The 23,992-nt window shown below is 35.2% G+C and overlaps 1 protein-coding gene and 1 long non-coding RNA gene across 2 annotated transcripts in view; one reads left to right on the top strand and one right to left on the bottom strand.

The window, feature by feature from the left end:
- Positions 1-23,992, bottom strand: part of TXNL1 (thioredoxin like 1) — a 33,824-nt gene that overhangs the window by 5,733 nt on the left and 4,099 nt on the right. Inside the window, exons 2-7 of the mRNA XM_082699847.1 lie at positions 16,499-16,595; positions 14,361-14,534; positions 8,954-9,076; positions 6,321-6,390; positions 4,310-4,482; positions 1,132-1,236 (exon numbers count right to left, since the gene is read on the bottom strand). Coding sequence (XP_082555973.1) covers positions 1,132-1,236; positions 4,310-4,482; positions 6,321-6,390; positions 8,954-9,076; positions 14,361-14,534; positions 16,499-16,595 — 742 coding nt within the window. The remainder of the gene's footprint in view (positions 1-1,131; positions 1,237-4,309; positions 4,483-6,320; positions 6,391-8,953; positions 9,077-14,360; positions 14,535-16,498; positions 16,596-23,992) is intronic.
- Positions 6,411-23,992, top strand: part of LOC309848361 — an 801,917-nt gene continuing 784,335 nt past the window's right edge. The window contains exon 1 of the long non-coding RNA XR_014302998.1: positions 6,411-6,543. This is a non-coding gene — a long non-coding RNA (uncharacterized lncRNA). The remainder of the gene's footprint in view (positions 6,544-23,992) is intronic.

Below are 23,992 nucleotides of genomic sequence, written 5' to 3'. Positions count from 1 at the left end.
AGGTTCTGTACTCAGAAAGCTCCTGGACGCACTTCCGTGATCTGTGGTTGTAATACGCTATATCTCCCTAAGGAACTGTGACCAAGTAGCAGTTGTTCCATGAATGGACAAAATGTTCTCAGTCCTAAGGGTCTCATATATCTTAATCTCCCACAATCCTTAGGACTGTGTCCACAAAACAAAACAAAACTGTACATATACGGGGGCGCCTGGGTGGCTCAATGGGTTAAGCCTCTGCCTTCGACTCAGGTCTCAGGGTCCTGGGATTGAGCCCTGCATCAGGCTCTCTGCTTAGCGGTGTTCCTGCGTCCCCCTCTCTTCTGTTTGCCTCTCTGCCTACTTGTGCTCTCTCTGTCAAATAAATAAATAAAATCTTTTAAAAAATGTACATATACATACAAATGCAATCTGCTTGTTCACTGATAATTTCTTTACTTGTGCCAAGTGGTCTTTCAGAACACAGACATGGTTTAAAGGCATCTCAGTGTAGTAAAACTGAACCCATTCTTTTTGATTAAAACATCTGATTTTAAATGTTTTCATCGGAAACAATAATAATCAAAATCTTGGTATCAGCAAAACTCTTAAACATTCACTAATAATAATGATTTTAACTTACTCCTATTTTGACATTCCTAACTACTTTCTATAACCAACCAATTATTTAGTTAGTTTAAAATACTTTCTTTTTATTATAGGTATACTACACTTTCATTACAGATAAGGTTTTTTTTTTTTAACTGAGGTATGGTTGACATACAATGTTCTATTAGTTTTAGGTGTACAACACAGTGATTCAACACTTCTATACATTTTATACTATGCTCACTTATTTGGATACCATTTGGATACCATTATTAATGGATATCATTTATTTACAGACACCATTATTTGGCTACCATTATCTGGTATCTTATTTGGATACCATTTATTAATAGACTCTGTATCAGGATTTATTTTTATTAGAAATTATCTTTTAGTTGGATATCTAAAAATGTGATTAGGAGAACCCACAGTTAATTTTAGGTTAACCTAAAATTTCATGACATGGTTACGATTTTGATCTTTATGAAATTACTTCTTTAAAATTGTATTTTTACTTCCCCTAAATACCATTTAAAACAAACTTACTCGTTTGAAGTCATTCATATTTGTTGCCTGGACTGGAGTACCAATAAAAGTAAAATATGAAATTCTTGTTGTTTCTTCTTCACCTTGATTGGACTGAACAAATATCTACACCCCCCCACCAAAAAGAAAAAAAAATTACATTAATAATTGTATCCTTTTTTCACAAACATGTTTAACTGATATTGTTAGATTATTAAAGAAAATACCTTTCATCCTTTGTAAGGATTAACAAACTACACTTAGACTAGTGCTCCTATAGGCTATTAATTGCACTGTTTGCCCTGCTATCCTCATCCTCTCCAGGGTATCATGGCAAGACACCCAAATACCAAGTTCCAGATAATTCTGTGTGAGGGTGTGGAGGAGTCACAATTAAATTCTTTACATAGAATGTACAAAGAGTATGAAATTATTGCAGTGGGCAAGCCACTGCTGAAATTTTATTAAAATTGGTTTTTGGCTGAAGAAAGTCTCTACAGTTACTTCTTTCTGATACTAATTCATTCAAATTCCTAAAATATTAAAAGAAAAAAATAGTATTAGAAATCAGCTCCTAAAACTATACTATAATACAGCCTGCATTCTTTTTAAGCTTGACTCTCTATACTTTCTATGTAAAAACTCCCCTCAGCATGTAAGTAGACAGCAGCTTTACTCACAGATTCTTTTTCAATATACTGGATTACAATATGCTTTAAAAAAATAAATAAAAAAAAATAAAACACAATACTCTAGATACTGTCTACACTTAAGAACATTGCCTCTTTTGATTTTGACAACATAGCTTCATTCTCTGATGGCATTAATCAGTTTTTGTTGTTTTTACAGGCAAGCACAGATTCATATCAAACTGAACTTATCAATTAAAACTTCCAAGTCTGGAGACACCTGGGTGGCTCAGAGGGTTAAGCATCTGCTTTCAGCTCAGGTCATAATCCCAAGGTCCTGGGATGGAACCCCACACTGGGCTCCTTGCTCAGCGGGGAGCCTGCTTTTCCCTCTGCCTGTTGCTTCCCCTGCTTGTGCTTTCTCTCCCCATCCCTCTCTCTGACAAATAAATAACATCTTTTAAAAAAAAAAGAACAGGGACGCCTGGGTGGCTCAGTTGGTTAAGCAGCTGCCTTCGGCTCAGGTCATGATCCCAGCGTCCTGGGATCAAGTCCCACATCAGGCTCCTTGCTCCGCAGGGAGCCTGCTTCTCCCTCTGACTCTGCCTGCCACTCTGTCTGCCTGTGCTTGATCTCACTCGCTCTCTCTCTCTCTGACAAGTAAATAAATAAAACCTTAAAAAAAAAAAAAAAAAAGAACTTTCAACAAAATTTCTAAAAAAACAAAAACAAAAACAAAAAACTTCCAAGTCTACAACAGGTAGACTATTAAAGCAACTCTCCATTTATCTATAATGCTCTTTGAAAATTAGCACATCAGCTTATATTTATGGCTTTTAAAATTCACCTACTTACTTTGATTACACTTTCTAATCAAAACTGTCATGGCATGCTTTCTATGACTTAAGTCACTGACTAAAGTTTGACTGAGATAACACACAGCACATACAGACTAGAGCCTATCACAAGATAACTATGGACAATGATTCTCAATGACAGAGGAGATTATATCAAGATGTTTGGATTGAAAGGGCTTTCCCAATAAATACCTTGCTTCCATCACTAAGTAAAGCAACTGGCATTAATTGAGAATATGCTACAAATATAAGTCAGGAAAATATCTGATAACTAGTATTCTAGTTTAATATAACCATTGTCATCCATTTCATTTGGGTAGAATATTTCAAATACTGAAGTCTCTTTTATAATCCTTCATCTTATTACTAAGTATATTCTGTGAAAAATCCAGTGAAAACCTCTGAAAATGAATACACTAGCATTCTTTACTTTACAAAAACCAAAATCATTTCATTAAAACAAGGAAATCACAGGGCGTCTGAGTGGCTCAGTCGGTTGAACAACTGTGTTTAGCTCAGGTCATGATCCTAAGGTCCTGGGATCCAGCCCTCAATGCAACTCTCTGCTCAGTGGGGAGCCTTCTTATCCCTCCCCCTCCGCCACATCCCCTGCTGTGCTCTGCTCCATCCGATTGCTCTCTCTCTCTCAAGCAAAATAAAATCTTTAATAAATAAATATATAAGTAACAAGGAAATCACATTAGTTTAGCATGACTTGTTTGTTCTCAGTGATTCTGTGCTTGTTCCCACTTTTTTCCCTAGGTATTCCTCTATGCTATTGTAACTCTCCTACTCCCTCCTCTGAAAGACTGGGTTGGGAGGGGTGAACGGGAGGAGGGGGTGTTTGGAGTACATATGCTTGGTTTCACTATTAAAACTCACAAAAGCAATTTAAACTGCTAAGAAGCAGCTAACTTCTTTATGTAAATTAAGATAATGTAAAAGTATCTTTTTAAAAAGTCATTTTTACTGAGATCATGACCACAACACTATTAAAAACCATACACTTTAGAAGAGTAAATTGGATTTTATAATTGTAACATTACTCATCATCCGGGATGAGGATAGTGTACAAATATCTTTAGTTTAACTATAAATATTCTAGAATAAACTTTTAACAGAAGCTGCCAAATATGTATAAAGTATGTAAACTGACAAATTCACAATTTTTTAAAAAATCAATTTGTCCTTTCTCTTTAGTGCACATAAATTAAAGAAGAAAACTTAATTAATTCATTATACATTTTTACTCAAAGTCAGGTGGACAAAAACCTACTTTTTAAAAAAAAGATTTATTTATTTGACAAACAGAGATCATAAGTAGACAGAGAGGCAGGCAGAGAGAGAGGGGGGAAGCAGGCTCCCTGCTGAGCAGAGAGCCCAAAACCCGACTCTAAAGGATCATTTAAAATCACCTAGGATATGGGGCACCTGGGTGGCTCAGTGGGTTAAAGCCACTGCCTTCGGCTGGGATCATGATCCCAGGGTCCTGGGATGGAGCCCAACATCTGGCTCTCTGCTCAGCGGGGAGCCTGCTTCCTCCTCTCTGCCTGCCTCTCTGCCTACTTGTGATTTCTCTCTCTGTTAAATAAATAAATAAAATCTTTTTTTAAAAAAATAAATAAATAAAATAAAATCACCTAGGATACTAAAGGTATCCTAGCATGAACTGCTACCCACAAACTCATTAAATACAGGTGAAATACTACTTACAGTTACACTGTTAACATTCTGAAACTTAACATAACGAAGTGGGACAATGCCATCTTCTTTAATATCATCCTCTGTTAGTTCCAGAGCTTGAGTTGGTTCACTTCTTTCTGCTTCTTCAAAATCCATAGACCGGGGTAGATTGATAAAAATTTTTACATATTTAGGACCCTGACCTATAAAATGGTAGAATAAAATTAACTGATAAATCAGCCTTGCAATACTTTCCTCCCTTCACCATTACATTCACACTATACAACCAGTCACACTCCCAAATACATGCACATACCTACCTAAATCTTTAGGAACTTTTGGAAATTCTGAGTATTTTCATAGCCATTTTTCTATAGACATTTTTTAATGCCTGCCAGCAGTATGCTAAGTTCTATGACTATTAGATTGAAACACATATGTACATTTGCAAACACATACACACACACAGACTTCCTGCCCTCGACTGTAGAAGCCACAGTGTGATAGATGCACTCCTACTAAGTGAGGAGGTACAGGGAAGGCAGCCACGCAGCCCGACAAGGTACCAGTTACCGTCTGAGCTAGGTCTTGTACTGCCAACAACTGGTACATTTGTTATTAAGGAGAAACGCATTACCAGTGACAACATTGAGCTAAAAGAAAATTAATTATACAAATTGCTGGGGCACCTGGGTGGCTCAGTGGGTTAAGCATCTGCCTTCAACTCAAGTTATGATCCCAGGGTCCTGGGATCAAGCCTCACATGGGGCTCTCTGCTCGGGGGGAGCCTGCTTCTCCCTCTCCTTCTGCCCCTGACCCCCAGCTTACACTCCCTCTCTGGTTCACTCACTGTCTCTTAAATAAATAAATAAAATATTTTTAAAAAGTTATACAAATTACCAAATTTCGCCTTAGGAATTAAGATGTGCTAAGCTGTTACATCACATTTAGAGAGAATGCCTTGGTCCCTTTAAACTTCAGGGTACAATCCAAAACCTGCATTGGGGGGCTAAGTAAGGAATCTTTAAGATATTCATATTGCTTATTCATCTCTGGAGCAACTGCTTTTACAGAATTCTTGTATTTTCACAATAAAGATACAATTTTATTAGTGAAAAATATTAATACATACAAATTTAAAACAGCAAAATTAGAAGAGAATGCTACCTAATAAATAGGGTGCTTGCACTTTCTTCCAATCAAAGAAAAATCCTACTCCTCACTACCGGCCAACACACAACCAAAATAAATCAATAGACAGGAAAAAAAGGAGGGAGATGAATAAGGAAAATCCCTTATTTATTTATTTATTTATTTATTCATTCATTCATTCATTCAGCCAGTCAGTCAGTCATTTATTTTTTAAAGATTTTATTTATCTATTTGACAGAGATCACAAGTAGGCAGAGAGGCAGGCAAAGAAAGAGAGAGGGGGGGAAGCCGGCTCCTGCTGAGCAGAAAGCCCGATGTGGGGCTTGATCCCAGGACCCTAGGATCATGACCCGAACCGAAGGCAGTGGCTTTAACCCACTTAGCCACCCAGGCGCCCGGAAAATCCCTTATTTAATAGAAAGAGAAATACCAAGTCTGGAAAATCCTGTTTACAGCATCATAGTATTTATAAATAAGTTGTAAAACTAGTAATAGTGAACACATAGGAAGATTCAGAACCTTTTTTATCATCTATAACAACGGAGTGTGAAATAAATCCCTCCCAGTTCTGATCCTGAAACATGCTACTTCAAACCTGGAGTCTTACAATAAGAATTGGAAGAAAGACTTTCTTTGTTTTTAGATTACAAGATTAATTTTAGAAATTTTACTTTTAGAAATAAGATAAAATTTTATTTTTCTGTTCCTTTTGGTTTCTAGTAATACCACATTATTTGCACATTCGTTTATCTCCTTGCTTTGTTCCAGAAACAATTTCACTCTTTCCAAAACAAGGAATATCTACCTCTATTATTTAATAAAAAGTTTTACACATGAGCTTAACAGATCCACAGAGCAGGAAGTTAAAGAAAAGCTGTCCATTACTCACCATTATCTGGCCCTTGAAATTTCATTGAATAAAGCTTAACAGGTTGATTAAACGCCACAGTAATAAGCAGCTGTGAAGAAAATAAAAAGTTTCATTTTAAAAGGGCTCTTGAACACCTTGAATACACACAACAGCTATTTAGACTTAAAACTTAAGTCTAGAGGGGCGCCTGGGTGGCTCAGTGGGTTAAGCCTCTGCCTTCCGCTCAGGTCATGATCTCAGAGTCATGGGATCGAGCCCTGCATCGGGCTCCCTGCTCAGCAGGGAGCCTGCTCCCACTGCCCCCCTGCCTGCCTCTCTGCCTACTTGTGATCTCTGTCAAATAAATAAATAAAATCTTAAGGGGAAAAAAATTGTTATTCATATATTTAAAATATTTAAAACATTCAAATATTTAAAAAATTTAAAATAATTCAAAGACAAAATATTCGATTCATAAAACCAATGTAATATAAAAAATCAGTAAGTTGAAAGTAACTTGACTAGACTGACATTTGAGAAATACAATCATCTATTATTCACATAAGGGAATGACAACAAAATTTAATGGAATAAATTAAATTAAATTAAAAATTGGCATGGGGGGCACCTGGCTGGCTTAGTCAGTAGAGCATGCAACACTTTATCTAGAAGCTGTGAGGTGGAACCCATCACTGGCTATAGAGCCTACTAAAATAAGGTGGGGGCAGGGGGAAATGCATATGAACCTAATGTCTTGTGACCTGTGAACTGACAAGCAATTTGTCTCCCAAAAAATCAAACAAAATCCAAATTAAAATTCAAACTATATATTTTAGCATATAGCTTAACATTTTATAGAATGGTTTGTCAAGCATCTACCCACATCATTTGACAATCTGAAGACAATGCAGAGTATATGAAGAAACTAGCCCTCAAATGCACTCTATTTGGTCCAAAACTCAAGTGAATAAGACTTTTAATAGCTCTATAGTAACCTCCAAACCTCCATCCTAAACTTATTGGACTTAACTGAATTTAGAAGGCCACATAAGGGAACTAGGATATGAAATGCTGTCAGGTTGCCCTCTCTCTCTCTCTCTCTATCAGAAACCATGAATCATTTGCTCTATCTTCTTTCTAGGGGAAATCATGTCTGATGTACATATCTATGCTTCCACCTTAGAAGGAAGATTTCCCCGTCAGCAGAACTTCCAGCAGAACTTCCGGGAGGCTATGGTCAGTCAGCTCTGCTGCTATGCATCATCACATTCCATTCAGGGCACCATTTATAAGGACACAACTGTGAACAATATTCTTAAAACTATTCAGTAAAGTAGTTATGATTAGAGTAAAAGTGGAATTTGGATTTATGATTCCAGGATCACTGTGATCTGTTTGCCTCAGAAAATACCCAGACTATTTCCGTTGGTTATGTAATTACTTTTTATACTTGACCTGCAATAGTGTGTCAAAAAATAATAAGCATGACATGTTTACAGAAACTTGAACCACAGGAGAAAAGAATGGAAAGCTAGAAACAAATCAAGTCAATAAGAATATGATACCGTCTTCCTAAAGTCTGCAAAGAAGAATCATTTACCTCCTTTAAGAAAAAGAAGCATGATCAGATTATGTTTTCTTTAAGATTTTATTTATTTGAGAGAGAGAGCAAGGATACACATATTTAGATTGAACTAAAAGACAATTTCTAATAAAAATAAATCCTGATACAGAGTCTATTAATAAATGGTATCCAAATAAGAAGGGGCAGAGGGAAAGGAGAAGCAGACTCCCCATTGAGCAGGGAGCCTGATGCTGGGCTGGATCCCAGGACCCTGGGATCATGACCTGAGCTGAAGGGAGACACTTAATGGAGTGGGACACCCAAGTGCCCCAGACTTAAGCTTTGAAGAGTAACTTTTGTGAACATGTAGAAGATGAACTGGAATGGGAACAAAGCAAAGACAGTGGATTAGAAAGTAAGTTAAAGAAAGTCAGAGTCGGGGTGCCTGGGTGGCTCAGTGGATTAAAGCCTCTGCCTTCAGCTCAGGTCATGATCCCAGGGGTCTGGGATCGAGCCCCACATCGGGCTCTCTGCTCAGCAGCGAGCCCGCTTCCTCCCTCTCACTCTGCCTGCCTCTCTGCCTACTTGTGATCTCTCTCTGTCAAATAAATAAATAAAATCTTAAAAAAAAAAAAAAAAGTCAGAGTCAAGATGAAGATAATGATGGCTTCACTAAGGCAGTACTATACTTCCCTGTGACAACAATTCAGGGAAGTACAATACAGGTTTACCTCTGGGAGTGAGGACCACACACATGGGAGGGCTCATCTAGTTAGTCTCTATTTCTCAGGTACAAACTCAGTTGGGTGAGTAAAAAACATGGAAGACAGGTCAAAAATGAACATAGGACTTAAGCATAGTGAAGGCTCAATTGAGTAGTGGAGCCAATCCAAAACTCCGAGGTTCTGTGTAATGTACCTGGCAGCTTGCAGAGAACAGAGAGCGAAGGTGGGTCTGCACCATCAAAGAAACTGAAACTTATAAAAAGGAAAGGAAGTGGTCATGTGCAAAGGAGAGACATAAAACCATGGATGGAAACATGATGATGAACCCAGAGCGGGCATAAATATTGATGATCCCAAGAAGCTTTAATTTAAATATCAATTACCTGTTCATCACAATCAGATTCCAAGAAGGTCGTATCTTTTCGTAAACAGTTGTCAAATCCATGCTCATCACTTTCATTAAGACATTCACAGCCAGCTTTGTTAATAAAAGGCATTAAATCCATCTGAAAAATATTAAACCAAGACTTTAGGCAAAGTATTTGAATTTGGTATAACAATCTAACAAATTAACAATCTAACAAATTTATGTTTGGCATAACAATGTTTGGTATAACAAATGTTATGTATAACAATCTAACAAATAATGTAAATATTCTTTATTAATGTAAATATTGTAAATATGTGATTCTCTCTAGGCAATTTTAAAGAAAACTTCTCTTATAAAACAGTTTCTAAAATTTTTATAATAATTTTTTCATGTGAATTTCTGACCAAGATCTACTACTATTAAAGCTAAATCTAGGCTTAGCTCACTTGATAAGGTATCAAAAACTAAGTCTTTAATGAAAAGATTATAAAACGTTGACTTGTACTTTTTTATTACCAGTGTTTCACAAAGCTAAATATGCAAATTAAAATATCCATAAGATCCAAGAAAAGCCTGCCTCCCTCTTCTTGTGGTCATGTACTCTTAAACCTATATTCATAAAGAGTTTACATATAAGATGAATAACAAGGATTAAAACATTTGTTATTATGGAAAATTTCAAGCATATATAAATAATACAGTGAACCTCACGTCCTCAACTCCCAGCTACAATAATCAACTCATGGCCACTCTTGTTTCTTCTTTACCCTGCAAGCAGTCCCTACCCCTGCTGTTTTCAAATAAATCTTAGGCATTGCTTCATTTCTTTCAAGAACATTTCATTGTGTTCATGAACATTGCTAAGAGATAAGGACTCAAAAAATCCTCTGGGACGCCTGGGTGGCTCAGTTGGTTAAACATCTGCCTTCAGTTCAGGTATGATCCCAGGACCCTAGGTCCAAGCCCCACATCAGGATCCTTGCGCATTGGGGAGCCTGCTTCTCCCTTGCTTGTGATGCACACGCACGCTCTCTCTCCAGCTGACAAATAAAATCTTTTAAAAAATCCTAAATATTGGGGCACCTGGGTGGCTCAGTGGGTTAAAGCCTCTGCCTTCGACTCAGGTTATGATCCCAGGGTCCTGGGATTGAGCCCCCCATTGGGCTCTCTGCTCAGCAGGGAGCCTGCTTCCCTTCCTCTCTCTCTGCCTAACTGTGTTTTCTGTCAAATAAATAAAATATTTTTTAAATAAATAAATAAATAATCTTAAATATTATCACAACTGAAACAATGAGTAATACTTTATTATTAGCAAATATCCATGTTTGAATTTCTTCAGTTGTCTAATAAATGTTTTACAGTTGAACTATTAGAATAAGAATCCAAAATCCATACACTGTAGTTGGTTAATGTAGCTCAAATCTCCTTTAATCTATGGACATTTAGCACCCACAGATTTCTAATATTCTAGATTTTGCTGGCTGATTGCTTCCATGTGGTTGTCATTTAACATTTTCCTGTCTCCCGTGTATGCGTTAATAGTCCAACACAACACCAGAGATGTGACAGTGGTCATCCCCATGTTGTTTCTGACTTTAGTAAGAGTGCCTCTGGTGCTCCTCCATTAAGATATTACTGATTCCTTTAGGAATAAATGGGCATTGAATTCTGTTAAATGCCTTTTCTGCATATAAGGAGATCATAATCTTTCTCTTCTAGATCACTGGATTTTGTTTACTAACATTGTAAGAGCTTTACAACAATTGTTCCTAATTGGAACTGGTCGGTAGCTTTTGTTATACAACACTGTCTGGGGGACTAATGGCATTATATCTGACCTAACTACACACTGACATATTCTAGAAATATGCAATTGGAAATAAATATCACTACCTATGTAATCAACTTGCCAATAATGAGGAAAGAATAACAGAAAAACCATCAGACAAATCCAGATTGTGGGACAGTCTAAGACAGACGGTCCAACCTGCGCTGTGCAATAAGATAGCCATTAGCCACATGTGGAGATTTAAAATTGATTAAAAGTAAATAAAATTTAAAATTCAGTTCCTCAGTTGCACTAGTCATGTAACAAATGCACAATAGCCACATGTACCTACTAGGTACTGACTACCATATTTGACTGGTACCAGTTTAAACTTCCAAAAAAAGGCTGTCATGAATGGAAAAAAAAAAAAAAAAAGACATGTCTCCAGAACACTAAAGAGAAACAACTTAAATGTAATGCATGATCCTTGACTTGATCCTAGACAGGGCAAAAATAGCTATAAAGACTATTCTGGAAGGGTGCCTGGGTGGCATCTCTCTCTGGCTCAGGTCAGGATCCTGGGGTTCTGGGATTAAGCACCACATCAGGCTCTCTGCTCAGGCCTGCCTGCTTCTCCTTCTCCCTCTGCCCCTCCATCCGCTTGTGCTCTCTTTCAAATAAATAATAAAATCTTAAAAAAATATATTCTGGGGGCGCCTGGGTGGCTCAGTGGGTTAAGCCGCTGCCTTCGGCTCAGGTCATGATCTCAGGGTCCTGGGATCGAGTCCCGCATCGGGCTCTCTGCTCAGCGGGGAGCCTGCTTGCCTCTCTCTCTCTCTGCCTGCCTCTCCGACTACTTGTGATTTCTCTCTGTCAAATAAATAAATAAAATCTTTAAAATATATATATATATATATATATATATATATATATATATATATTCTGGAGATAATTAAGAAAATGTGAATGTAGGCTTTAAGTATCAGAGATACTGTACATTGTTAAATTTCTTAGGCGTGATAATGGTATCATGGTTATGTAAATGAATGTTCTTGCTCCTAGAAGCTATAGGCTAATAAAATATTTAGAGATGAACCATCACGATGTCTATAGTTTTAAATGATTCTGTAGAAGGTAAAAGTGGATAAGTACATATCGAGAAAGCAAAAACAGCGAAATATTTACAACTGATGAACACAGGTGAATGGTTATATATGTGTGTTTGCTGTACTACTGCTCTGTCAATTGTTTTGTTTAATAAATTTCACCTTTCTTTTTTAGAGGGGGAAAATCTAACATAAGACACACGGGAATTTAGAAAAACCTTTCTATGCTTCTAGTTTGGGTTAATAAAAGATCTTACTACACAAATTCGGGTCACTTAAGGTTTCATTTCATTTTGATGAATGATGACAAAATCTGTAAACCAAAATCTACAGTTCAGAGGTCAGAATACTAAAATACACATATAAACCTCAAGATTCAGAACATATGCAAATCCAACTTCAATTCCAGAGTGCCCAGTACTCAAACTTCTGGGAGAGAGGAAGACTTGATTTTGATGGCCCTCTCACTGCCACTTAGAGCCACACTAGGTACTCTTAGCAAATATGGAAAAGAGAACATTTTAAACTTTCCCGTGCTTCAATCAACGCTTTAAAAACTAGAAGTCATTACATTCACAAAAATACTGTCTTACTTCTGAATAAGAACTATTATGATTCTTAATGTTTTGAGTATCACATCTACATTTATTGCAATATTTCAAACCCCTCTGAGATAGGAGTACCTCTCTTACTCTGGCTTCAATCAAATTAGGAGTTCCAAAACTAGTATGTATAAACTCAGTAACTTGTATAACTTCTTAGTGTTAAGACATAACTGAAAGTCTTTAAAACCAAAATTTTATTTTAAAATTGTCAATACATTTTTGTAATACTAATACTTAGACCTACTTAAGGCTTTCATTCATTGACTTACTCCCATTTAGTTTCTATTTGTCTTGTGAGAATGATGACATTCTCAGAAACACATTACCAAAATCTTAAATATTTAATAATCTTGTAGACATATAGTTCAAAACTTTTAATGTTTTGACTGACACCTGATGGAAAAAATGAAAATGTTCTTAATAGCCTTTCACACCGTATGCATAACATCTGCATGGAAACTAAATTTTTTTAATTTCTTAAAACTTCATTTTTTCCTGCTTATTTCCTACCTGAGGTCATAACACTGATAATCACACTTAGCTGATGTGTAAAGAAGTATCCCTCTAGCTAAACAACAGGACTGTTGAGCTCCTAAGACCTTTTCATGCAAAAACCCTTAGTAAATACAGGGGAAAAAAAATACAAAGATGTAAACACAACAGTTTACAAGTCAAATAATTTCCAAAATTTTCCAAAAGGTGTCACAAACCTGACTTATAAAGCACGCTCATACTTTCTAACTGCATATTACAATTCCAAATTATTACATAACAGTTCTATTTTAAATAGACATTAACTGTCTCCCTCAATTAATGCCAGTACAACATGTTAAACACACTTTTTGAAGACACAACCCTCAGTCCCCCCCACACAAAAAGACTTTCTCATATGTATCTGACTGGAGTAGGAGAGTCTCCTTATTCAGCAGGAATTTAAGGAACTTTACGTAAAAAATGTGTAGTCCATGACATCGATCTGCTTTACTGTACTTGATACACATTCTTTCATACATCAGCTTTAACTAGAGGTAATCACTATTTTTTAAAAAGTTCATTTTTTATCTGTAACTACAATGAACTTTATAACAAGAAAATTAGGAAAGATATATACAAATATATATTTTAGTATGCAGGATTAACCAATTTGTATAAATGAGTCAGTTACCATGAATTACTTCTGAATTTTGGTCCTTCCTGAATAGCTCTTATGATACAGATGCTGAATTATAACTATTTGTATTATGCAATTTTCAAACACTTTTAAGTTCCTAAGTCTTCAAGTTTTTAGTTGAATAATAACTCTCAAAACTCAGAAAAACATATCCAATAGCAAAGTCACATATGAGCCGAAAACAAAATAAATAGGTTTTTTTTTTTTTTTTAGCAGAAAGAAAGAGGTGCCATAAAAGAAGGGATACATTAAAAAGGAGAGAAAAACTAAAAGAAGCGGCAGGAAAAGGAGTCCAGCATATAAGGATCACACATTAAAATTTACATGTCATTTTAAATTGTCAAAACCTGAAAAATTTTTCCAACGCACATTTCTTCACATTTTTGGGAAAAAAATATGTATGTATAATTTTAAAATTATGTATAAATAAATCATACATTATATGTAATAAAATGAAAATTAAATGTATATATAAAAATATATACATTAAAAATGATTAAATGTTTAAAACTGGCTATTAAGACAATTCAGAAAGTAGGTTTAAAAAAGAAAACAAGTAGCGAAAAGAATTATTTAAGAAAAATTGTTTCTCATGAGGGCTTAAGATTATAATGCATACAAGAGAAGCAATACCCAATAGTCAGCTAATGAAATTACTTTTAAAGATCTTATTTGAAAGTATTCTTAACTAGCAAAAGATAACAGTCAATATCATTTTAACCAAATAATGAGAAGAGATGTATCATGATTTCACTTTTAAGTCTACCTACATAGCCTTTTGGAATATCTGTGTCCTCATTGCTTCCAGGGTCATTTTCTAAGTGCTGCTTGATTTTTTCTTCTAATCCAACAGCATCTGCTCCTTGATACTGATCAATTCTCACTTTGTTTCGAAAAAACAGAAATGTAGGTGTTGCTGATATATTGTTGGTGGCAGCTGTTCCCTAGAATTGGCAAGTTAGATACTGTTAATGATTAAAATTTACCTTAAACCACGCTGAATATTCATTCTACATCTCTATAGAAGTTAAATATCCAAGCATGAACAAAACCACATAAAATAATTTATTCCCAATTGTTATTTAAGAAAAAACAGACCTACTACACACATTACACAACTACATTACCTTCAAATTCCCAATGAAGAACAACATGCATTTTTATCAATTTAGTGTTAAACACTTAACCCCCTAGTAGAACAATTAGCTTCCAATACAGAAATTATGTTTTATAATACCACCAGGCAGAGTTTTCACAAGTACATGCTGTTTCTTAAATGGAGAAGCCCAAAAGGGTATTGACATGTCAATGCTACTAGGAAAAAATACAGATCTGAACAACAGTAGCCCATCTCTCCATGAAAATGAAGTAACTTTACTCAACTCTACACATAGAAATGGCTTCTGACCTCCCATCAAATACACTGCAACAACTACCTTTTACAATTCTGTTCCAACTCCACTATATTATAAAACTAAGTACTGAGTGGAAATGAGCTAATTAACCACTGACTCATGACTTAAACTTTTCATAAGTGTAAAGAAAATAGTAAAGCAAATATGTGACCTCGCATATTCAAATACTATGAAGAGATATCACTACATTGTTTAAAGAAAAAAAAAGCATAAAATTTACATAGAGATGCCGTCTCTAAACCTCAAAAAATTTTTTAAAAAAGACAACATGATTGACATTTTAGAACAGTATTGTCCAAAAAATATATAAGACATAAATGTGGGCCACACATGTGATTTTAAATTGCCAGTATCCCAGCATTTTAAGCAGCCAATATAAAAAAGTACAGAGAAACAAATGAAATCAATTTTAATAATATATTTTAGTAATAATTTATATATTTTATATAAAAATATATAAATTTTTATATAATTTATATATATTTTAACAATAATTGCATTGTCAACACACCGTAAAAAAAAAAGTGACATATTTTACATTTTTTTCATACTAAGCCTTCAAAATCCTATGTGTATTTTACACTTACAGCACTTCTCAATTTCGATTTGCCACATTTCAAGTGTGTAGTAACCACATGCTGCTAGTGGCTATCATACTGGAAATAAAACTCCAGAACAGAGCTCCAGAGAGACAGTGAATACAGAAATAAGGGCCAGTAATGGGAGTCCAGTAGTATGCAACAGAAGTACTAAGCAATATTACAGGATTTAAACCAAACCCAAACTACTTACTACAAACTATTGTAACATTTACAAACTCTTTTCACACTCAGAAATGTATCAAAGACAAAACCTCACCAAAAAGAGGATCCACACAGCTATTCCTTAGTAAGAACCAAAAACAACATTTTCAGTGTTGGAAGGAACCTTGAAAATTTTTTCCCATTAATTTCCTCCCTACTTCCACATATGCAAACATAGAACTGTCACAGAGCCATTCAGACTAAGTAATCAGGGCAATCTCCCAACAACACTGCTGCTCAATGGACGGTAATTAACACTTTCAGGTTTCTGCTGAGTATGCAGCTTTGAAGCTATGATTACAAACTAACCCGATCAATCCAATTCTAACTACAATCACAAATTCTCTGCCATGGCTTTCAAATCAAACAATGCCTCAGCAATAAAAGATACTATTCTCAATTTGCAAAAGATAATAAAAAAATCTAAAAAAAAAAAGGACTTCCAGGGGACTGATTTAGTTCAATAGCTCATTAGTTTTATGTCAGAAAGATATTAACAAACCCAGAAGCAATTAATACTGAACTACCCTTTTTAACTAAAGCAGCCACAATAACATTTATAATTCATGTCCATATAACATTTCCCCATCTTCAAAGAAGTACTATGTGCATAAAGAGAGAAACAAAGGATAACAATGTTGAATTTCAAACCAATGAAAAAAAATTTTTTAAAGGACTCCTTTCTCTTACCTGACACTGATGTACATCAACTTCCAAAAAAACTGCCTGTGGATACTTATTACTCATAGAACTGAATGCCGGGGCAATCCTTAAACATGGTCCACACCTGTGAGAAAGGTAAAAAAACATGCTTGATAAAAAACAAAAAGAAAAACAAAACAAAAAACTCACAAAAAACTGTATTAATTTATACTCTGAAGAATTTGTTAAAATATGAAATTAAACAAAATCTCATCATCTTAGCTTTGGTCTTTCTAGTCTCTTCCACGAGATTATTTAGATATACTTGCATCAATATCACACTGTCTTAATGACTACAGATTTATACTAAGTTTTAAAGTCTAATAATGTTAAGTCTTCTGTTTTCTCACTGAGAAAAATTAAAGATGGAAATAAATAAAAGGAGGAATATACTATGCTTATAAACTGGAAAACTCAACAGTGTCAACCTGTCAATTCTCCTAAATTTGACCCTTAGAATCAATGGAAAATCCCAGTAAGTTTTATTGCCCAAGTTAACAAGTTTAAATTCTAAAATTTATAGGGAAATACCAAAGATAACCCAAGCCATTCTGAGGTTCAAAGCTGAGAAAATTACATTACTGAATAATAAGAACAATCACAAAGCTTTGTAAATTAAGAGTGTACAGTATCAGTAAAAGAATAAACAAACTGACCAATGTAAAAGAATAGGTCCAGAAACAAACCAATCCTACACAGAGTACCTATTTATCAAACATTTGACAGAGCACTGCAGCGGGGAAAGGATGGTCTTTTCAATAAGCAGTGCTGTCTCAAGAGGATACTCACATGGGAAGATAAATGAATCTTGGCCCCCATACCTCACACCATATACAAAACCAATTCCAGATGGAATTGTTTTTGTCATAATAATGGATGACAGATCTAAATATGAAAGGTAAAACAATAACAGTTTTAAGAAAAAAATACAAAGGATATTTTCAAAACTCTGGAGTGACTTCTTAAAACACAAAAAACAGGGGTCCCTGGATGGCTCAGTGGGTTAAAGCCTCTGCCTTCAGTTTAGGTCATGATGGGAGCCTGTTTCCCCCTCTCTCTCTGCCTGCCTCTTTGCCTACTTGCGATCTCTGTCAAATAAATAAATGATATCTTAAAAAAAAAAAAGGAAAAAAGGGAATAATTGATATATTGGAATATACTTGATAAATGGGAAGATATCAAGACCTTGTGTTCATCGAGATACCATTTAGAGAGTGAAAAGACCCCATAGAGTGGTTAAAAAAAAAATCTGTGAAACATATCGAAAGGCTTATACTGCTAATATGTAAAGAATTCATACAAATCAGTAAGAACAAGACTGACACCCAAAAGGAAACTGGGTAAACTCTTAAACCAGTACATGACAAATGAGGTTATCCTAACAGTCAATAAATATGAAAAGATATCTGACTTCATCTGTCACTAGGGAAGCTTGGGAAATGCAAATTAAAACCTCCACCGATATAGCTAAAACAAACAAAAAAAAAGTATAATAGAGCATTACCAAGAATATGGAGCAACTGAACTGTTTCATGACTATGCAAACTTTAGGGGCATAACCACTTTAGGGGTAAAGAAAAGAAACTGTCAGTATCTGCTAAACAAAGACCTATGCCTACCTCATATGCATGTCTAAAGTATAGAAACAACAGAAACATCTACATATGTTTGCCTTAGGGCATTTGAAAAAAATAATGATACTAGTAATATTTCTAATAACCAAAAGTGGAGACTACTTAAATTTCTATCAACACAGAATGAGGAAATTAATTGCAGCTACTCATACTGTGGAATACTATAATGTCATGCAAAGCCACAGATTAATTCACAAATAATACTGAGAAATGTGGTGCAGCATATGATTCCATTTATACACAGTTCAAATACAGACAAAACAAATCAATGGTACTATAAATAAGGACAAAGGTTATCTTTCTGAGAGTTAAAGACAGGACAGGGTCATGGGAGATATCAAAAGGCTCTGTCTGTCCAGAAGCTGATTACATGGGCATGTGTGTTCAGTTTACAAAAATTAACTAAGCCATACATTTATAATTGTGCATTATGTTGTATCTCAATAAAAATTTAGACAAAAATCTTAGCAACAGCAGACAGGAGCACAAGGAAAAGCAAATTCTGAATCACAAAATGTTCAAACTCACTAATGTTCATCCCCAAGCTGTGATCTCTCCAGTCTTCAAATTTATTTTTTTAAGATTTTATTTTTTTTTTAAGATTTTATTTATTTATTTGACAGACAGATCAGAAATAGGCAAAGAAGCAGGCAGAGTGAGAGAGAAGGAAACAGGCTCCCTGCTGAGCACAGAGCCTGATGTGGGGCTAGATCCCAGGACCCTGGGATCATGACCCGAGCTGAAGGCAGAGGCTTCAATGAACCCACGGAGCCACCCAGGCGCCCTCCAGTCTTCAAATTTTAATCAGTATATTCATCCCATGCCATCCTTAAACCTCATACCAAAAAAGCTAACAAAATAAGCAATTAAGTTCTTTAATATTAAGCTTGGTACTTCTGAAAGTAGATTTTTGGATCTTCTCCTCAAATAAGTCCGGAGACCCAAATTATAAAGAAAAAAATATTTACAGTCACTAAACCTATGTTTGTTAAGATACTTTTCCTTATCAGTAAGTCTTAAACATTACAGATGGGAGTACCAACTGTTAGATCCTTTCTTAAGGGCCATTAATCATGATTTGTCCATTTTAAATGAACACAACCCAAGATTCAACAATCTCATTTCTATACATCCATACTACCTTAAGGTTAACTCATTTTCGCAATATGTATAACAAAGTTCAATGCAATGTTTACAATGATAAAAAAATTAGAAACAATCTAAATGGCAATCAAGAGAAAAAGAGTTTAATATGGTATGACACATACATACCAGGGGATAAGGATAATCTGTAAATCTGTACTGTTTACAAAGATGTGTATATATATATATACACATTAGGTGTGTCACACAATAATCAGTTAATTACTTCTGCAAGGTAGGACTGGAAAAGGAAGAGAGTTTAGGGGAGACTTTAAATTATTCATAATTCTGTATCTTTTTTTTTTTTTAGGATGAACAGGTACCTTTATTTTAAAATATTAAATAACTCAAGATTAGAGAATTAAACACTAACTGCATTTAAACGGGTGTCCCAAATGTAACAGAGCTATCTATGCTACACTACAATACACTCATTCCTGGAAAAAAAAATCTCCATTACACAAAAGCATGCATTCAAAATAAGACTTATGGGAAAATTGGACTGAGGCAAACCATTTAAATCGATATAACTTTGTAAAAATATCCCTAAGAAAAAGGAGTAAAGTACTCAGGAAACACATTGACAGTTGGGCAGGTGGCTCAAACCTAGAGGCTACCTCAGGGAATATTTTAAATGAGTAACAACGGATGTGTGTATTTCAGGTGCTATGATAATGCAGGTGGAAGCAGAGCTCCAGGCCCTGGGGCTGTGGGAGGAAGCGCAACACTGACAATGAAGTCCTCTTGGGAACAAGTGTTGGGTACAAGTGCTTCTGTTAAACTGTAATAACTCTCTTAAAATAAATGTGGAAGAGGGGTGCCTGGGTGGCTCAGCTAGTTAAAGCCTCTGCCTTTGGCTCAGGTCATGATCCCAGGGTCCTGGGGTCAAGCCCCACATCAGCAGGGAGCCTGCTTCCTCCTCTCTCTCTCTGCCTGCCTCTCTGCCTACTTGTGATCTGTCAAATAAATAAATAAAATATTTTAAAAAATAAATAAATAAACGTGGAAGAGAGCTTGCCTGTATGGCTGAGGGTTGTTCTTCTTCCTGCTAAAGGTTCTATTTCCATTTCTGTTCCTCACTGCCTAGGAAAAATAGAATACGAACCAACAAAACTTCCACACTATACTGACATCATGCTCACCAGGCATGTATGAGCTAACAAGTGTTAAGAAAAAAAGAAATTCTTGTATCTAAAATAAATGTCCTAAAACAACTGTTCCCTTTCAAACTTTAACCTTATCTAGATCCTCTGTTTAATTTCAGTTAGCCATCACAGGTTGTAACTGTAGTCAAAAATCAAAATAAGCCCTGGAACACAAAAGCCGAACGGCATACTTTCACACTATAATCACTCAAATGAAACTGGTTAGTTATTTTAAGATGTTTGCCTGCTTAACATTAGCTTTAAGAATAAACTTAAATTTCCATTATTAGCTAAGCTCCTGAACAAGTCACTTGATTGCTCCACATAAAATGAGAAGGAACTGGATTCTCTAGCACCTTTCTCATAGCTAAAATATTATGCCCCAGGGACACCTGGGTGGTATAGTCAGTTGAGTGTCTGACTCTTGTTTTTGGCTGAGGTCATAATCTCAGGGTTATCAGATTGAGCCCTAGGTCAGTCTCCATGCTCAAAGTCAGCTTGGGACTCTCTCCCCCCGCCCTCTGCCCCTCCCCCACTCCTCAAATAAATAGTATTTAAAATATTATGCCCCAAATACAACTGAATTTCATGATCATACTTTCTTCTCTTGTGCAATCCTTGACACTCAGCCCTCAAATAATACATCATCACAGAGCCTCTGAACTTGTAAATGTGACCAGAGATCATCTAGTCCAGAGGTTTAAAAAAGAAAGTGAAGAAAAAGTTCTTTTTCTACCTCTGAACCTCTCTTTGACAGAAAGGTTAGCTATTAAATCTAATATGTGAAATGCATATATAAGGACTCTGACTTGTGCTTTCTGAGAAAAAGAACACAGCACACAACTCTCTAGCTTTCTGCAATACATAAAGAACAAAACCCACAAAACTAAAACATTAAAACTAATCTAACCTAACACAATTATTGGATAGGTAAAAACTGAAGACCAGGAAAGTTAAAGGACATGCCCAGGATCAGACGCTCTAGTCAATGGCAGGGCCACAACAGAACATTTAATTCCTAATCCAATTCAAGATCAACTTTCTTTGAAAGCACCAAATTAGTTTCATAAGTAAGATTTTTGTTTACCGTCATAATATAAACACATTCTACTTCATGAACTTGCCACTCTTTATTTGCTAAAGCAGTCAGTGCCCTGCCTTGAGCAGTAACATATGTAAACACATTGCTGATAAATGGTAAGGAAAATGTACATGCTTTCTGAAGAGATATTTTAAAAGTCTATTTTTCTGTAGGCTGTACCTTTAAGGTAGGTAATATCTACATTATTTTATTTCAATTAGGGCAGGCATAATCATAACTGGTCCAATTAATAACACAAAATGGCTAGCGTTCACTGAGCATTTACCATATGCTATAGAATTTACAAAACCCTTAAATTCATTTAAGCCCTACAACTCATTCCAAAGTCAAGAACAATGAGGTACAGTACTAGAATTTGATCACAAAACCCAACTCCTGATAGCTATTCCCAAAACCTCATAACAGTGGCCTACACACTGCCTTTTGTTATTTCTAAATTAACTGTCAAGATTAAAACTATATGCTCTATTAAATAATTCAGACAGATTCTATTTTGTGAAGTTCAAATCCAGGCAAAACTAATCTGTGGTATTAGAATTCTAGTATGAGAAGAAAGCATAGCAGGGGAAGAGGGAGGCAAATTCTTGATCTACAGGTTGGTTAAAACTTCTCAAAGAATTCACAAACGATTTGTGCACATTTTTGCATGCATATTATAGTTCAATAAAAAAATATACTTTTAAGGAAAATTCTCTATGTTCTCTGAGGCCTTGCCATGCACTAGCTATCTTAAAGCTACCCACCTCTCTCATTATCTTCCTGGTGCCTAGACTACTGAACTTGCTATCTCTGTAATTCAATCTGCAGCAATAATGCAGCACATACTATTTTCACACACATATATATTATTTAAACCAGCTACCATAACCATTAGAACCCAACATCCTAACATACACTAACATTCTTCCCAGATGGTAACAGTAACACCTAACCAAATACAAACTAGGACCTGTTTTAACAAAACTGAATATGGTAAAAATGATACATTCATAAATTCAGTATCAAAATCATTCATACTCAATATAATTTCTCCTACATGTGGGATATAAACAAACACACAAATGAAAAAAAACAGAAACAGACTCATAATCTCAGAAAACAAACTAGTGGTGGTGAGGAGGGGATTGGTGAAGGGATCAAGAGATATGAACTTCCAGTTTTAAAAAAGTCATGGGGCTGGAAAGTACAGCATATGGAATACAGTCAGTAATACTTAGTAACTGTATATGGTAAAAGGTGGTAACTGTACTTCTTATACCCTGAAACTAATAAACTATTGTATGCCAAGTATATTTCAATTTTAAAAAATCATACTAAGTTTTACGAGGAAGAAATATATTTTTTTAGCATTGGGGCTTACCCAACAGTGATAACAAAACTGGCTCAGCTTATAATCACTGAATGTATCTGAGTATATCTAAACAAGTAACGGTTTGGAAATAACGGTTACAAAAACAGGTTACCACAGTATGTAATTCACATATATAATTTCATTCTCTAAACAATACTGTTATGTTACATATTACTATTCCTATTTTACAGTTAGGGAAAAGAATAGAGTGAAAAGAACTGTCCTAAATCATAGGATTAGTTTGCAAGCAGCTGTAACTAAATAATTCAAGGCAAAATATATTTAAAAATATCAGGCGCTGAGCAATATAGAGATGAACCTGCATTTCCTTTCTACTTAGGCTGGAAAGAACAAGAACAGCACTTTACAATCCAAACTGCATTCAGCATTGGGACCTTAAGTTATTTAATCTGGACTTACCATCATTTTTAAAATGGGGATCATTTCAAAGATTACTTTGAGGATTGAGTAAGTCAATATAAATGTTTAAATAGGTCTCTTACAAGAGTAGATAAAACAAAAATGTTGACTGTTTTAATTGTTAAGAAAAAAATATATATATATTGGAGAAGGAGGCCAAGACCATTCCTGGGGGAAAAGACAGTTTCTTCAACAAACAGTGCTGGGAAAACTGGGTATCAACATACAGAAGATTCGAGGTGGACCTTTACACCATATACAAAAATTAACTCAAAATGAGTAAAAGTTCTAAACTTGAAAACTAAAATTACAAAATAATTTAATGAAAACATAGGGGTTAAATCTTCATGACACTGGATTTGACAACGATTTCTGGGATATGACACTAAAAGCACAAGCAACAAAAGATCAACTGGACATCACCAAAATTTAAAGACTTGTACATCAAAGGACACTATCAAGAAAGTGAAAGGCAACCAATAGGAGAAAATATTTATAAATCATATATCAGGTAAGGAATATCCAAAATATATAAAGAACTCCTACAATTCAGTAATAAAAAACCAAAGTCATTCAAAATGAGTAAAGGACTTGAACAGATACTTCTCCACGGAAGATATTAAGCACAAGAAAATATGTCCAACACACTAGTCATTAAGGAAATGAAAACCAAAACCACCAGACCAC

The sequence above is a fragment of the Mustela nivalis genome (assembly GCF_964662115.1).
Source record: "Mustela nivalis genome assembly, chromosome: 14".
NCBI classification, from domain to species: Eukaryota; Metazoa; Chordata; class Mammalia; order Carnivora; family Mustelidae; genus Mustela; species Mustela nivalis.
The sequence above is the reverse complement of the archived record's forward strand: the minus strand, read 5'-3'. Positions and strand labels throughout refer to the sequence as shown.